Raw genomic sequence first — 16,862 nt, 5'->3', positions numbered from 1 at the left:
AACATTAGAACATGAACAGACAAAAAGAGTTCCTCAGCTCATCCTTTGTTCTAGCAGCTTCCTAGTCCCAGCCAGCTCTGTTCCCCTTTTGGAACACCAGCCCCAGGGCTACCTCCCTGAGTACCTGGTCCCTTGTTTCAGGGACCCACCACAGGCGTAAGCTCCATTCCACAGCAGGCCTTCTCCACAGGCACAGCCTGCCCCCAGCCATTCCTCCTCTTCCGGCCGGCCCTCTGACAGGCCTTTAGAACTCCTGAGTAACCCTGAAACCTTTAGTTGGCTCAGTTGGTCCCACCTGCTCAGACACAGGGGCCCTGGGCCTGGCCTACTCACAAGGACCAGCTACTGTGTGATACTCCACTTGTCCTGCTAGAGATCTAGCACTGTGTGGTTCTGGTCAGAAGCATCAGGCAAGCCTTTAGTTAGCCAATAACTCATGTTATATGGGACAGGGAGACGGGTGTTCTATATTATTTGCCCTTTCAGTAAACTTGTTGTTCTCCTCCAGTGCGTAGGTGCATTTGTCATACCCTGTTCCATCTAACTGCTCTTGCCTCACTTCCCCCTGCAGCTACTGTTACCCTAGTAACTCTGTTGTGTGTGCAGTGTTGGGTGCTTCTCTCGTCTATGCTCTTTCTGGAAAGTTACTGGTCTAGCCTATGGCCACAGCTTGGCAGCATCCTTGTGCCTCTTGCTCTGCAACCTGCCTCTTTCCCTACCTTGCCTGGCCCAAGGTGCCTGTGTAGGCCTGGTTGAGATCCATAGCTGCAGAAACCTATGGGAATCCTGATGGCAATGTAACATATACCTGCCAGCTGGCTTTCTCCCCGCTGGCTGAGCCACATGCCCAGAGGAAGAGGAGGCGGTGGGAGGTGCACAGGTGAGGTCAGCATGGTATTAAGCATGAGCAATACCTCCTCAGGCTCCATTGGGAGCGAGTGGAGAAGGAGAGGAGACTGAGCAGGCTGGGGAGGGGTAGCGGATGGACATCATTCTCCTTTGGCTCTGCAGAGACTCCTAGGATAGATAATACAACCCTAAGCTGTGCTAGCTTCTTAGCAGAGCCCCGTCAACCAGGTCGCAGGAGGAGCTGCAGTTGGACAGCCCCCAGTAATGTGACGCCAATGGAGCTGGTCTCTTATGGATTACTGGGGATCTGCCAGGTTTGGGGCAGGTCCTGTGGCCTCTTCCTTGGGTAGGGGTTGCAAGGTCCCCCTGACAGAATGACGTGAACAGTTCTCCATGAGGGAATTCTCATTGAGACGTCCTCCCCGAGAGCCACTTCCTTGGGCTTGATCACAGGAGGGAATGATCCAGGCTATGGTTTGCACAGGAAGCTGCGATGCAAAGTTTGCTCTCTGCAAGCCTAGGTGGAACATTAGCTGGTGTAGCAGGTAGAGGTGAGTTAGTGGTTTGTTCTGGAATGACGTAACAAGCAACACCTCTGTTCAGGTGAGCTTGTGGCACCCTGCTCCTGTGATGTGATCACAATGGTAGTCTCAGGTAGGAACCATCACCCATGGCTCCTTTCACATATTTCACCGAGAAAAATCAGGTTAAAATAAAATTCTTTCATAAACAGAATCAATTTTCATTGCACAAAGTGACTGTCATTGGGGATTGCTCATCACCCTACAGCTCAGGGAGTCTTTCAAAGCAAGAGGGCAGCTGTACTCCTGGCTGTGATAATGCTCGTTAGCACCGTCAGTAGATGTCCCTTTCTGCTGACACTCTGATCATCACATCAGCCTTTGCCCAGTGTATGCTCACAGTGGAAGAGGGAGCACGTTAGTTACATTGACAATGATGGCACAGAAGGCAGTTGTAAGTAAGGGTTTTGAATGTTGTGTTTGATAGGAAGTCAATATCAGTAAAACAGTTTTCGTGGCTGATCATTAGAAGAGCAAAATACACCAGCTACCAGGCCTGAAGGAGGTCAGAGATCCCCAGAATGCAGCAGTGCCGTACCTGTCATTCCAAAGATATAAATGGAAATTCTACACATATGAATAGCAGGATATGCCCCCGGTCTTGAGAACTGACATGAAGAGCTGCACGGAGACAGCCATACGTAGTGCTCAACAAGTTTAATTGGCCCTACAAAACTCAGGTTCTATTCTTGGGCACCACCGACTGGTGCCTCATCTTTTAACTAACTACAGTATATGTATACAGACGTGCAGCACTCTTGTAATGCTCAAGACCTAAAATGAAGAGGCCAGCTTGATTTTGCCAGTCCTTGAATGAATGTTCAGGTTGCATAGTACGCTGTTGGTTTTGTAATGGAGGAGAAACATTCTTCTGTGTCCTCTTAAAAGCTGTGTTAAGTAACAAAGAGAAGCACAGACGGGACCAGGAGAAGGGATAGTGAAAGAAGTGAAGTGAGAGGAGATGGATGAGAAGAAACAAGAGAAAGAAGTGAACGAAGACGAATAGTATGGAGTCAATAGCTAGAAAAAGTCAGGAGGCCTGATTCTCCACTGGCCTGCACCTTGTGCAAAGGTGGAGTAAGATACCACTGTTCTGACTTGGCTACATTTTACACCCATCTTGCACTGGTGTAAACAACGGTGACTCTGGCCCAGGCAGGGTTTCGTGTGTGCATCAGTAAGGGTCGTGTGGCGCAGAAAGAAACTTGATGAATGATTTGGAAGCAGCAGAACAAACCAGAAGGAAATAGGGAGTGGGATTCCTCACTGCTTTGCCCTTTGTGTAACCATCTGCACCTGTGCCACATGAACCCATTCTGAGTCTGTGGCATTTGTTAGCCTCTTTGCACAAAAGCTTAATGTCTAAATAGATAAATGAGAGGAAGGGAAGCGACTTGACCAACCAGCAGAGCCAGGAATAGAATCCGGGTCTCCTGAGCCTCAGTTCAGTACCTTGGCCTCTGGCCCAACCTGCTTTTGCCAATAGCTTTTCATAAGGCCCCCCACTGCATTGTTTCAATGACTACAGAGGGTGCCAGACAGTGGAAAAATTAGGCCTAGTTTATCCAGTGAGACATGAAAACAATTGACAGCCAGACAGGACTAGATAGGGTTGAATGTTTTCTTTAGAGACTGAAACAAACTCACCCTAGTGACCGGCTTAAAGGGACGACTGGGTCAAGACAAAAACTCTGCATTGATAAGTGTTCCTAAGAACCATGGACCAAATCTTCAGCAAGGTTTGACCCACACAAGCTGCAGTGTTTGGAACAATCTGTACACCCAACTTGTTTCGAAAACGGGTCACAAATAGTTCTGTAAGCTGGCTCCCTGGCATCATCCCCCTGAGAATCTGTGGGAAGTGTACTGTCAATGGGAGAAGGATCAGGCCCATGAGCTGTCAGCTATCCAATCTTCGGTGTTGTAAATATAGGCAGGACTATCCCAGGGAGAGTTCTATAGTCAGTATTACGTGACCAAATCAATTGATGTTCTAATAGAGACAGGAGCACAAAGGGAGACATCAATATGCATCAAACCACAGCAAGCCAAAGGAATGGGACTCGCCCACTGCCATGCTTGGGTTTGTTCCCACACTAGTGCAAGTCCATGATTGCAGAGGACATACACCTGGAGTCAGGCCTGCTGTTTTTAGGTCAGTGTGTCTCATTTTTTCTAGGCCTGTTATTTACACCAATGTCACAAATAAAAATTCCTAATTAGACAGTTTTTCTTGTTAGTGATGTTGATGGGAAGTTTTGGGTCACTGCTCTCACAGTCTGCAAATTGGTATCTCCTGAACACTGAAATGATATTATTAACTGCAATGGTAAATTGTGTCTTTGGGTTGGGAGCTCTATATCTCTGCGAAAGGTCTGAAGATCCCCCCACGTTCTCCAACCAGGATGCAACCTCCATCCTTCTTGCACAGGGAGAGTTTCCTCTCCGAAGCCTGTTAACTTTCTTCTTTAATCAACTGGCACCTACAGCTGTTTCTGCTTCCCTCTCAGGCTCTGTGTGATGTATCTGTTGTACTGCAAACACAGGGAGCATGAGGCTGAGAATATGTGACTCAAACTCAATTCTCCATCCCACATGGCTGCATAGAGCACCACCACCAGGCATAGGAGAAAATGTTACCACTTCTTTACTGGTGCTCAACTCCAGCATCTCTCCTGTTGCAGCCCAGGGCAGGGTGTACTGACGGTTTGCAATAGAATGCTCTGATCTATCTATCTGAGAGTTTTATACTGCTGCCCATCACCATGGTATCTGAGTGTCTTCCATGTAAAATCAATAGCACGAGTGAAGTCCCTGGTGGACTTGGAGTTTCTGGCTGTTCTCTTTTCTGGTCAAAACTCTGCTGGAGATAGGGTTTTTTTTTTTAATATTTTATTAATTTTCTCCTTTTATTTTGAGGTAGTGTTAGAGGGGGCTAGAATTAGAAGATGGTGTCAGGTATTATTGTGAGATGTACCTGGTACATGCAGTAGCCCCTGGCAATGTAGTTTCCCAATGAACTTTACCAAGGACATTAACCAGTAGTGAAATGGTTAAGAATGTTAAGAGTTGTTTAAAGTGATCATGTTTACAGAGGTTTCTTGCAGTCAAAGCAGCAACCTCCTTGTATACTTCCATGCTCTGTTCCATGATGGATTGCAAAAATACCCGACATTTTTCATTTCTGTGCCATGTCTCCTTACACATAAATCCATCCAAATGAGACGGGAGTCTGTCCTTGGAAGACACTTGCATGATTTGAGGGTGTTTGTCTGGCTTGGTAGGTTTCCCTGATTGTACTTTTTTCAGAACTATTGAAATCCCTAATGAGATGTACAGATTACATCTGTATAAATCATTCCAGAGATGGCAGATATTCCATTGATCACAATGAATAAAGGATCTAGGCCTTACGCTTTTGTTTTCATCACAAGCAGTATTACAGTACTTAACCGTATCAAAGAGCAGAATTTAGCCTACACTCATCAAAGGATAGGTCAGGTTAGTTGAAAAGACAAGACAGCTGTTGCTAAAATGGTCCACAGACACCTAAAAGAAAAGTCTTCTTATGCAGAGTGAATGCACAATTTTTTCTTTCCAGTAGGAATATGCTCTATCATACTGTTAACAGCACATTTCCCTGCTTTAACAGCAGAAAGCCACACTTCTATATCATCTTTCCACATTCTTGGGGAGTGGGGTAAGGAGGGGTCTGGTCTCACGATAGAGCTGATGTGGTCATTAAGCTACAGTCTTTTTATCACATCCAGCGCTAGCTGTGATTTTCCATCATTCTCAGTTGTGTGGTGGCAGCCATTCAAAGGGGGTATGCTATTCATTGCCTACGGTATGTAGGAGCTCTGCTGGGCCACGTAGCACTGGAAATCTCTGTGGAAACAATGGCAAATCACAGGCTGCAGGTTGCCCACTGTGCAATAATAATAATGATCTTTCTCTTTCTGTGTCCATGATAGCTTTAAAATTGCACTGGAGGGAATGATTCTGCACCAGCAGGGAAGGGGACTGGATGATGTATTCAGTCCTCTCCACCTTGCACTTCTCTGAATCCCCAATTGTGCCACTCCACACAAACGCTCCATCGCACACAACCCAATCAATTCTCTAAATCTCTGTAGAAAATCCTGAATTGCTGCTCTGGATTATAGTCACTGACCTTTATAGTGATAGTTACATCTGATTGTCAGAGGTGCTGAGCACTGGCGCCACCACTGGCTTCAGCTGACATAGCAGGTGCTCTGCATTCTGAAAATAAGGCCTCAAGGCTTTTGTAAAGGCAATGTTCAAAAGTGATTCGTTGTCTCAGTTTTGGGGGGGGGGGCAGTTTGAGGCACATCAAAGGGGGTTGGTGTTCATGAGGGGTTGCTCAGCACTTTCGGAAAATCAGAACTCTTTTTTAAAGTGTCTCAAGTTGGGTATTCAAAAGCTAAGGCACCTAAAATCATCAGCCACTTTTAAAAATGTAGGAGATTGCAATGTGTTTGTGTTTTTGGGGGGGAGAGAGAGAAAACATGGGCGCACACACACACACGTGTGCACACACACACACACACACACACACACACACACAAAGATTATAGGCAGCACTGGCAATGATGCCTATAGTTAGGATTGCCTGACACTTCCCACTATAAGCTCCTACTTTCAGTTGCTTATAACGTAGCCAGACTTTAACCATTCAGGCTGAAATTTTCCATGCTGGGTATCTGCCTTGGGCTGAATTTTTCTGGAAAGTTACAGCACAAATGATTTAGCTACTTCTGAGAACAAGGTTAGGGAAAAAATACGTTGTTTGGCCCTTGTTAAAGTATTCTTACAACCATTTCACTGAGACGCTCCAGTGCCTCCATCCTTTGGTGTAAGGGCTTGAAATTTGGTAGTACCAGGGATGTTCCTTTTGCTGTCTCTGTGTGAAAATCTGCCCAATAATTTTAGCAGGTTATAAGCCTGTGAAAATCACAGTTCACACATGCACATACTGTTAGAAGCTGGCACCCCTCTGAAGATTCCATCTGAACTAAGCAGAAAGGGCCAGGGATTGCAGGGTACGGGACAGTAGGATGGGAACAAGGGGGTAGAAGCGAAGAAGGGTGGGACAGAAGGCTGGGGGAGACATGCTGGGGAACAGGGTCAGAAGGGGGGCCAAAAAGGGAGGAGTGGGGCAAAAGGAGCTGTAACCAATAGAGAACACTGCCTTCCAGAACCCGGAACTTAACCCAGGAGGGAGTCCTGAGTCTCATCATGCCTCTACTGTCTATAAAGAGCTGTGAAACCCACTGGCAAAATGTGTCTCATCCCCTTGCTTTAGTTGATCCACACAGAGGATAACAACCTATTACTGCTACCAGTAGCTCAAGTAGTAGAGATTTGTGCTGTGGATCTCAAGGTTCCAACCTTACTGATGATCCATGTAGGAGTCAATAGCCTTCAACATGATGGAATTTCTATTTTTTCAGTTTTTTTTTTTAAACTTAGGCAGTTACATTCAACTCCCTCTCCCCACCAAAACCCCAAACCTGTATTAAGAAAACACTAATGTTGCAGAGTCAAGCACTCACCGCTTCAAATGACATCACTGAGAGCTGTACTTAGAACATATAAAGTGCTGTACAAATACTAAATAGCCTGAAAAACCAGGCCCTAGGCTTCTCAAGTTGGGCACCCAAAATTAGTGGAAACTTGATAGTTTAAGCGCTCTGTGCCTCAGTTCCCCATCGTTAAAATGGGGATAATATTCTCACCTCACAGGGGTGTTGTGGAAATAAATTAATGTTTGTGAAGCACTCAGATGCCATAGTGGAAATTAATAATTCTGTATTCAAAGCAGGGTTTGGCTGGTGTATGTTAAGTAGACCTGGGGCGACACTCTGAATGATGAGGATTAAAAGAACTATTAAAGCTACCCCTTTAGTGAGCACTGTCCATCCTTTGCACTGAGTGAGGAAGGGATACGGTCAAAAATAGTATGCAGTTAAAAACTGTATCATAATGCATACATACAAGACAGCTGAATTAAGGTTGCACAGACAGCCTTAATTCTAGCATTTTTTACTTTTGAGTGCTTGATTTTGCAACCTTAATCTTAAAAGATGTTTTTATTAGGATGAAAAACACATTTATATATACTGCATGTCAACACTGTCCAACTGCCAGCTGCTGTGCTCATGTTCCTCAATGCTGCTGTCACTGATAGGACAAGCATCAAACAAGTTCTCCCTTATTGGCTGGAACTGGACTAATTTACCAACAGACAACCAGTAAATGAGAACATATGCAAAATGTTTTTTCGATTGTTTGCCTCTCATGATGTCCAGCCTTGTGGTTGGCAAAGCACCGTTGTTTTTACAGGGAGAGAGAGACAAGGAATGGAAGAGTTTTGATTTACTTAGACATTCAAATTAGCCTCTTTTAATCCAGAGCTCAAGCAAAAGATTTGATAGGGATCAGTCAATGAATTTTATCAAGTCAACTGCTTCAAAGTCTGTTGAGGTAAACTAGGCATTGCAATCTCATTAATTTATTAGTCTTTTCCCCCCAAAAATTTATTCCCAGAGACACAACTGCCAAAAGATGGACAGATCCCCGTCTTCAACAATAAAAAGCAGATGCTCTTGCCTTCAAAACCAGACAAACTGGCTCGATAACCCAGATACTCTTGGCGTGCTGCCCTTGCCGGTGCACCAACTCAAATCCCCTCCCATGCGGCAGTACAAAGATGTTAATCCATGGCATTGAAGGCACCCAGATTAGCCCAGCGCAGGATTAAGATGCCGAGCTGTTGTTAGAGGATTAGTATATGGAATTCGCAACATTTCCAAAGTTTTACTGAAAATGATTTCCAGTGAGGACACTGACTTTTTGGTGCCGCTCTAAGTATGTCCTGATGTAAAGCATCTGGAGGGAATTTTTAAATCAGAAAAGGCCAGAGCAAGTTTCTGTACATTTAGCACGTTATTCTCTGCAATAAATGGGACAATATTATGGGGACTCACTTGATTTTTATTTGGAGAAGTAAACAGGACTGGGAGACTAGATGGTTCAGGAGCTTGATATTGGCCTACAAAGACTTTCTTCAGTCTCAGTTGCCAGGTCAAATCCACCCGAGATGGTGTGGGTGGGTTATTACTACTAAAAGGTGGGGTTTATTACAGCACAGACAATGGAAGGTTCCTTATGGAAGGTACTGGTAAAGGCAACATGGACTGGAGTCAAGAGACTTGGCTCTTCCAGTGACCTGCTGGGTGACCTCAGGCAAATCATTTCACTTCTTGGTGACCGTTTTGCCTCCTGGCCTTTGTCTATTTAGATTGTGAGCTCTTTGAAAGAGGAAGTCTATCTCAGTACCGGTATGGCTACCCTGCAATCAGGACAGCGGATGTAGGCATACCCAAGGTAGCTCACTAAAAACTGGCATAGGCAGCAGCATGGGCTAGCCACCAGCATGTGTACCTAGGTTCCTGGGCAGGATTGTACTCAGGTAGCTAGCCCGGGCGGCCAGGGGCTACACTGTCATGTTTTTAACAAGCTGGTTTGATCAAAGCTAGCTTGGGTATACCTACATGTATTGCAATTGCGCCTCCCAATGCGTCTCAGTGTATGTACAGTGCCTAGCACAATGGGGCCCTGATTTTGGTTGGGGCACTACCATAATAATAATCTTGATAATTAATAAATGATAACTGCTATTAAGCTAAGGTCCGTGCCCCAAAGGTGTTACAAGCTAATTCCTGATCTTACAAAGACTGCTAAGGGTAATGTTTATTACCATTCATTCATTTCCGTTTATATAACACTCCTCCACAGTGCTAGATGCTCGGCATTTTAAAATTCCATCTCACGCAACCATTGCAGGATTGCTGGGCAGCCATTTTGGCTTGTGTTAGATACAGTTGTGTCTATAGATATGAGCGAGACGATGACGACAGGTCAGGGAAAGTACTGGGAGGGACTTGTGGTTTGCGTTCCCCCTCGCCCTCCAGTGTTCAGAGGGTGAGGCTGCCGGTTGTGAAGCAGGTTGGAACCTCAAGGTCACCATGGCCCCATTTCAGACTTCTCTGTCTTTTGCTTCCCAATGCAGATCTCACCCCTGTCATTCATATGGCCATCACGTCATTGTCCTTCACTCCTACTTGGGGTTTATACTTGACTTTCACCTGGAAGCTTCACCTGTTGCAGAGAGCAGCTACCCTTCATAGGAAGAAGTCAGTCATCAATCCCCACCTTCAGTGATTTGCACTGGCAACAGTAATGCAGCTCTTTTCATCAGTAGACCTCAAAGCACTTTACAAAAGCAGGTCAGTATTATTATCTCCATTTTATAGTTGGAGAAACTGAGACACCAAGAGGGAAAATGACTTGCTTAAGGTCACACAGCAGGGGTATTCATGAGGCCAGAGTTTCACAAACTGGGGTCCTCAGAACCCTGGGGGTCTACAAGGGTACTTCAGGGGGTCCTCAGGCCGCTCTGATCAACTGCTCCCCCTCCCACCCTCAACTCCTCCCCCTCCCTCCCAGCGCCTCCTGCACAACAGGGAACAGCTGTTCAGCGGTGTGCCGGATGCGCTGGGAGGGTAGGGGAGGAGCAGGGATGGAGTGCGCTCAGGAGAATGGGCCGGAAAGAGGTGGGGAAGAGGAGGGACAGGGGTGAAGCAGGATCAGGAAAAGGTGGGGTGTTGGTGGGCCTTGGGGGAAGGGTGGAGTGGGGGCAGGGTCTGGGGCTGGGTGGGGAGCTTGGGGTGTGTGAAAAATTTAAAATCAAAATGGGGGTCCTCGGGTTGCTAAAATTTGAGAACTGCTGCATTAGGCCACAAATGAATTTAGTTCAAGGCTTTGCTTATAGCCCTCAATGATCAAGTCCTAAGGTACCTGAATAATTGCCTCTCCACAAAGTCCTTAAGGCTATTGCAACTGGTCAAGTTGTCCTGAGGTACGAGCTGGGGCAAGGCAGGGACAGTCCCTGCTTGGTTCAGGGATCCTGTCCCGGGCACCCCTTCTGTAATATGTCTGCCAGAGTCCCCTCCCCCGGCGTCTGCATTCAGGGCTTGGCGCATGGACCTGCTTTTCACGTCAGCTCATCTCTCTCTTCCTTGTTCAGCCCTATGTCCTTTTTTATTCTGTTTCCTTTGTCCATTTGGTTTGGTTTGGCTGGAGCAGCGGATGGCTGGCTGATTGGGACCAAGTGTGTTTCAATTATACAGTGCTCCAGATGTATAACCAAACAAATAGGTATATATAAATAAATGCAAAGATGTATAACCAAATAGAGTACTCTCGTCTCCTTCTTGGAGAGAAAAAATTCTCCTCACACTCACAGTCAGTGTCTGGCTGGAGTGAGTTGTCATTGGTAGCGTTAGTGGCTTCTGTAAAGTCACTGAGAACAAAATCCCTCCCCAAGAAGCATATTTTGAGCATATTATGTACAGTGGCAACTGAACGTATTTATACTGGGGAAGGGTGGAGTCAGCCCCCAGAGCAAACTCGTTCTCGGGAAATCTCTAGCTAAAAAGCTCTCCAGTTCCTCCCCGTGTAGGTTGTAAATCAAACTCCATGACACTGCTTGCATGTGGTATTGCCAACGCTGGAATTCAGGTCAGAAGAATCATACTCCTGGCATCAAGAGATTAATTTCAGGGTAGTGGAGCGCTCAGGCTAGCTTGGCACATAGAGCCTGACAAGTTGTTACTGCTGGTCCCAGTGTATATGGGAGTGATGACTGAACAGAAATCCGGATGTACCTCTTGCCTTGCCTAGCTGCATCACGCTCCTGGGCTGTCCCAGAGTCGCACCGATGTCAGCAGGGAATGTTGTATCATGCCACAGCTTGGGAGGTGCATTTTGGCCAATGCTCTTGGTATGCCAAGTGTCACCAAAGTCATTGTGGTCTCTAGTTCCTGCAGCGAAGGATAAGGTTGTGCTGTGCATGTATGAGCCAGCACAGAGACATGCCTCCCCTGGAGACTCCTGAGTCTACATGCCTGTTGCTGCACCCTTTGTGGGTATAGCTTACTGCTTGCCATCCCTGCCAGCTAACTCCACTGGCCAGTGTGTGGGAAGGGTGGAGCCATGTCCCTCAACCTCCCTGCCTGTTTCCTTTAGAGCACCGTGGGCACCCTGAAGCAGCAGGGATGGAGCTCTCCCTGCCCTCCCGAAAGCACTGGGCACTGCCATTCTGCCTGACCCTTACACAGGCTGTGCATGGGGAGGAAGACCCCACACCTTCCCCAATGCATAAGGGGCAAGCAGCACCTAGCCATAAATAATCAGTGGATTTTACTGGATCTGGTTAGTTTCACACTGTATTATTGAGAGGATATAAAATCCACAGAGATTGTAAGCAAATGACCTGGAGGATGCCAACTCTCCTTCACTGATATGTCCTGGACTAACAAATCATGCTTAAACCTAGTGGGTAAGGAGTAGATATTTGCATGCGGGGGTTGAAGAAGTCAAGAGCTTTCCCAATGCTAAGTATTCGGACTGTCTGAGTGTTTTCTCATTCTAATTACTCTCAGTCTCACCAAAATCCAGGTGTTTCGCTGAATTTTCCCAGATCTTTATTTCCTTAATGCTTTTGTCTCCTATAGAATTGATGTGCTCCATGGGAGTTCTCCGAATCATATAGGGTCTGATTCTGCCACCCTGACTCAGCATGAGAAAGGATGCTAGAACTGGGTATGTAGTATTTAATCAGGGCCAAATCTGGCTGGCTCTTAGTTGGGTGGACAGTATGGGGGAGAGCACAAAGAATTCAACATTTGGATTTTTCCCCCCTCATTCCAAAACAGGGCGAAAAGTCAAAATCTTGAAAAACATCCACAAACTGATAATCTGAAAAAAAAAAAAATCCATTTGTGTCAACGCAAATATAAAAAGCAACAGAGGGTCCTGTGGCACCTTTAAGACTAACAGAAGTATTGGGAGCATAAGCTTTCGTGGGTAAGAACCTCACTTCTTCAGATGCAAATGTGTTATCTGGATCATTTTGAAATGTTTCATTTAGATTTTGGCATTTTAAAATCTTTTAAAACTTTTTTTTTTAGTCTAAATTGATTAAAATTTCAAAATGAAAAGTTGTTTTGAGTTGAAAAATGAAACTTTTCCTTTGTAAAATGCCAGAATGGGACATTTTGACAATTTCTAGTTTTTTTCCAAAATGTTTTTCCAAAATGTTCGAAGGTGACCCTTTTGGGTTCTCACAAACAGTTTCTGTTTGAACATATCGACGTTTTCTGATAAAAAACGTTTTGTTTGAAAATCCTTGACCATCTGTACTCAGCACTGCTCCTTCCCATCGTCTGTGCTGCAACCGTACAGTTCAGCCTGTAGGGCGTCACTCAGGCTATTTAAATGCCCTAGTTTTATTCTTTTTGGCTAATAAGTCCATAAAACAAGAAACACTCTCAGTGGTTCCTGCCTGAAGAAGGGAGGGAATCTGGCAAGCCACCTCTTTTTCCAGCAGGAACACTATGTTCCATCCAACACTTTTATAGCAACAGAAATGCAGGGGCGACAGCGAAGATGAATGTGCTAGTTAAAAAACAGATCTTTTGGTTAAATTAAAAAAAAGAAGCAGCTGTTTTTAAAATGGTGCTGGAATCTATGCTGTTTTGGAGTAACCCCTGCACTTTACATAACACATGGAGCTGCCTGATGTACCGTATCATCCTCCTTAGCTACAATAGTCTGTAAGTGTTTGTTTTCCACTGAATTACAGTGTTAGATTCATATATCACAGGGACAGCAAAATATGAACTAAGAGGGAGTCTACAAATATGCACTTTACTAGTTATTTTCCCTATCAGCAAGTTTCGAGACAGGCAACAGGACTCTGGGTGTTATAACAGGTCTGAGTTAAATTACCACGTTTCTGTTGTATAAGCTTTGTTTTCAAGATGCTTCAGCCAATCAGAGGCTACAATAAACAATGGGCAAAACAAAGAGTCCATTCAATAACCACTAACTTTCTAAGGAGGAGATGCTGCTGATCTTCCTAACGTTATATAAATTCTTCTCTACATAAGCCTGAAGGCACAATTCCTAGAGGCAGAGTAAGACTCCAGTTGGGAAAGTAGCTGAAGCACAGCGGAGAGACGTCCCAAAAATCAGCATTGGGAGGAACACTGTGAGTAATATTTCTACATCTTCTAAACAACATGCATGACCTATAACTGCAGCTAGGAAAATAATGAAAACCTTTATTGTTAACAATGAATCAAAGGGAGGCAGTAGGAGAAAGGTGGTTTGTGAAAATGTCACTAAGGCATAAATTATTTCCCTCCCAGATTTCCACAAGCAAGTACTTATTTCCCCAGTGCTCTCTAATCAAAGGCCTCTTCCAAATATGCTAGTAGAGAGAGCTTGTGCTGGATTTTGATCTCGGTTACACCATTGTAAATCCAGAAATCCGGATGTACCTCTTGCCTTGCACTCCGGTAAAGTCAAGGGAATTACTCCAGATTTATGCTGGTATTATCCAAATCAGAATCTTCATCTTTTATTTAAATGATCTCCCCTATATTTGAAATCTAGGATTTTAATTGAAATAAATAGATAATAAAATGATCCAAAAGAAACTCGTAAGAAAAAAACTCACTTGGACTGAACAGAGAAAAAGCAAGTTTCCCCTCCCACTTCCTGATGGTGCATTTGGGTGTAGTTAAATCCAGGAACAAAGCACAGAACTCTAAAATTATCCATTCATGTGTGTCCTGGAATTCACTAGTTTAACCCTTATCAACTCAGGACTGTTCACTTTTTATTTCTATCCAGTATAGAAGGAATTGCTGTGCTGCCATTTATTTGATGCAGAAAACTTGAATTAAAAAAATCATATGCCCAAAGTATGGACGTTTACTTTGATAGATGCCATAATATTTTTCCTGAAATTGAGATATTATTTGAGAAAACCTCAGTTATATTTTCAAATGCCTCTTTACAAAATTGATGTATAAGTTTTAAAATCTATAAAACACCCGGGAGCTGTCAAAGCAGTTTAAATCTTATTTCTAGCCAGTAGATGCAGAGGTAATACCATGATGAAAATAAAAGATTACTTTGTAGGATTAAAGACTCATAGACTCACAGATTTTAAGGTCAGTAGATGAACATTAAAAAGCTACACTGAAGAAAAACAAACACTGTTGTGAAGCCAGAGTAGAAGATTGAAGTAGTGTAAAAACCTAGAAAAAAGCGGGGGAAATGGCAGGTTTGCCTGAACCAGTATAAATGCGATTGCAATGTGAAGAAGACAGATTTGCAGATGTGTGCTAGTTGTTTGGTCCATAAACACACTCACAATACATCCCTGGACATTTCTAATCTATAATGTCCTTCCTCCATTGCTCCTCTAAGTAAATGGGTCCATGCTGTCGAGGAGGCTGGTACTCGGATGGTCCATTTGAATTTTTTAGTCTGCTGAATGTGCTGCCCTTACTCCGCCTCCTGCTCTGTTTCTCCATTCACTTGGCATCCAGTCCTTCACTCGTGAGTAGTCCCACTGACGTAATGGGAGTACTTGTGCCCATCCTCCCCCTGCCCCGGAATAACAAACTGGGATATGTTACATTTGCCTTCCATACCCATGGAATTGCTGCGAGTTACAGCCCCTTACTTCGCCATCTACAGCCATGTATAGCCCATTTTTGGACCATCTTATATCGGGCATGTATGTTACACCACCACCGCAACCAGCTGGGCCACCTTCGGCAATCTAAGAATGAGGGGATTAAAGTCTGCTCGGCTTCCTCCTGTTCTGATTTTTCTTTTCTGTCCTACAGATGTTTACACACAACAAATTGAAGATTTTCGTCATGCTTCTGGCACTGACCACTTACACAGCCACGGTGGTGCTCAATGCTGGAGCTGGATCAGGGGCATTCAAAGGTAACACTAGCAGCTGTTTCTGCTTTGACTAGACACCTCTCGCTCCCAAAACACACGACGGCTTGTGTGCTGAAGCACGACCTCCTCCAAGTCAGTAGGTGCATTAGTCAGGCAGCTAATGGTAGAGATTCTCATGCGTTGCCTCTTTCACTCTGTCACTTTTTTACCCTCTGCTGTTTCCCAGTCTTTCCCCCCATCGAGGCACAGTCTATAGTAAGAGATGGGCCTAGAGCTGCCTTTCCCCAGAGCATACTGGGGGGCATTTCCCAGGTGCAGAGAGTCAGCAGACTCTAGGCCCCTTGATGGGCTATAGGGTACAACCTCCCATCCCTCCATCCAGCCAACTACACTGTCTGGCGTGTAGGAGGTGGTGACCCTGCCTCCTCTCTCTCCCCCTGGGGATGCCATGAGCTCCCCGGGGAGTAGGGAGGGAACACCCTCTGATTTCCTCCCACTGCTGGGGCTGCAGTTGCCTGGTTTAGTTTCTGTTGACTTCAGTGGGCTGTGGGTCAGGCTCTATGTGAGCGGTGTACAAGGAAAGCCCCCTCTGCCCCTCTCCCAAGTGAGGGCTATACAGCACCAGGCCCCCAGCGACTTGGCAGCAAGAAAGGACGAGCGTCTTCAGTTACTGCTGCCTGTTTATAAAGATCAGTGCCGCCAATTCCCAACTCCAACAGGGTTCGTCAGCTCTGCATATCGCGGCTCACCCGCAGCTTTGGCTTTCAAGTCTGACTGGCTTTTCTGGTTCTGTTTCGCTGTCATTCTTTTCTCGTTGTATAACTTGCTCGAAGTCACACCTGGTCTTCGTAAGCGATGATTGTCACGTTTTCAGTGATTTTGCAAAGAAAAACCCATTACAACACAGGAATCATTTTGACAAGAGAGTCCTATCAGCTCGCACCGATGTATGCTGAGTAAATGAGTAATGAGTAAATGAGTAAAGCCTGAGCGAGGGCGCGGAGAACTGTGTGCAGTAACATGTTTTCCTGCAATAACCTTCATTGCTCCAGGTGTATTCCTAAATACTGTTGGAAACATCTCAAACAAGTACAACACTGACTTCACACCGGCTGGCTGGGCCTTCCTCATCTGGAATGTCATCTATGTCTGGCAGTTTGCTTGGCTGGGTTATGCACTGTCAGGAATCTGCAGAAGGTATTTTTTCTCCATATCATTTGAATGCAGGAGTCTCCCTCACACACCACCATAGCTGAGCTGACACTGAGTTGAGGATCCTTGTCAGTCTTTTGCCTTTTGCTTCTGATCCCATGTGAATATTTATTATTTGTATGTGCGTGGGATAAGATACAGACAGGACCTGCCCCAAAGTGCTTGCAACCTAGACAAGATGGACACCGGGCAGTCCAGAGGAGGGACTGGCTAGGATTGTTTTTATGTATGTCTCAGTATTAGCCTTGACTTGCTGCTTGTGGGCATGGTGGAAAGAGTGAGGCCACAGGTGGGATTTGAATGAAGATGGGGTGCTCCATCTGCGACAATCCCTTGCCCCAACCGTCTCTGTGATACACAGCT

General features: G+C 45.2%; 1 protein-coding gene across 2 annotated transcripts in view; it reads left to right on the top strand.

Annotated features, from left to right (window-relative positions):
* LOC117874266 overlaps positions 1–16,862 on the top strand; it is a 41,229-nt gene that overhangs the window by 16,970 nt on the left and 7,397 nt on the right. Inside the window, exons 2-5 of one of the 2 annotated variants that reach the window (XM_034764204.1) lie at positions 9,526–9,742; positions 13,469–13,569; positions 15,224–15,329; positions 16,340–16,484. In XM_034764204.1, coding sequence (XP_034620095.1) covers positions 15,224–15,329; positions 16,340–16,484 — 251 coding nt within the window. In that variant the 5' untranslated portion in view covers positions 9,526–9,742; positions 13,469–13,569. Of the gene's footprint in view, positions 1–9,525; positions 9,743–12,943; positions 13,570–15,223; positions 15,330–16,339; positions 16,485–16,862 lie in introns of those variants that run through there. The other variant, XM_034764205.1, reaches the window with a different exon arrangement.

Source organism: Trachemys scripta, chromosome 3, assembly GCF_013100865.1.
Source record: "Trachemys scripta elegans isolate TJP31775 chromosome 3, CAS_Tse_1.0, whole genome shotgun sequence".
In the NCBI taxonomy this organism is placed as follows: domain Eukaryota; kingdom Metazoa; phylum Chordata; order Testudines; family Emydidae; genus Trachemys; species Trachemys scripta.
This window is presented reverse-complemented; position numbering and strand designations above follow the sequence as displayed.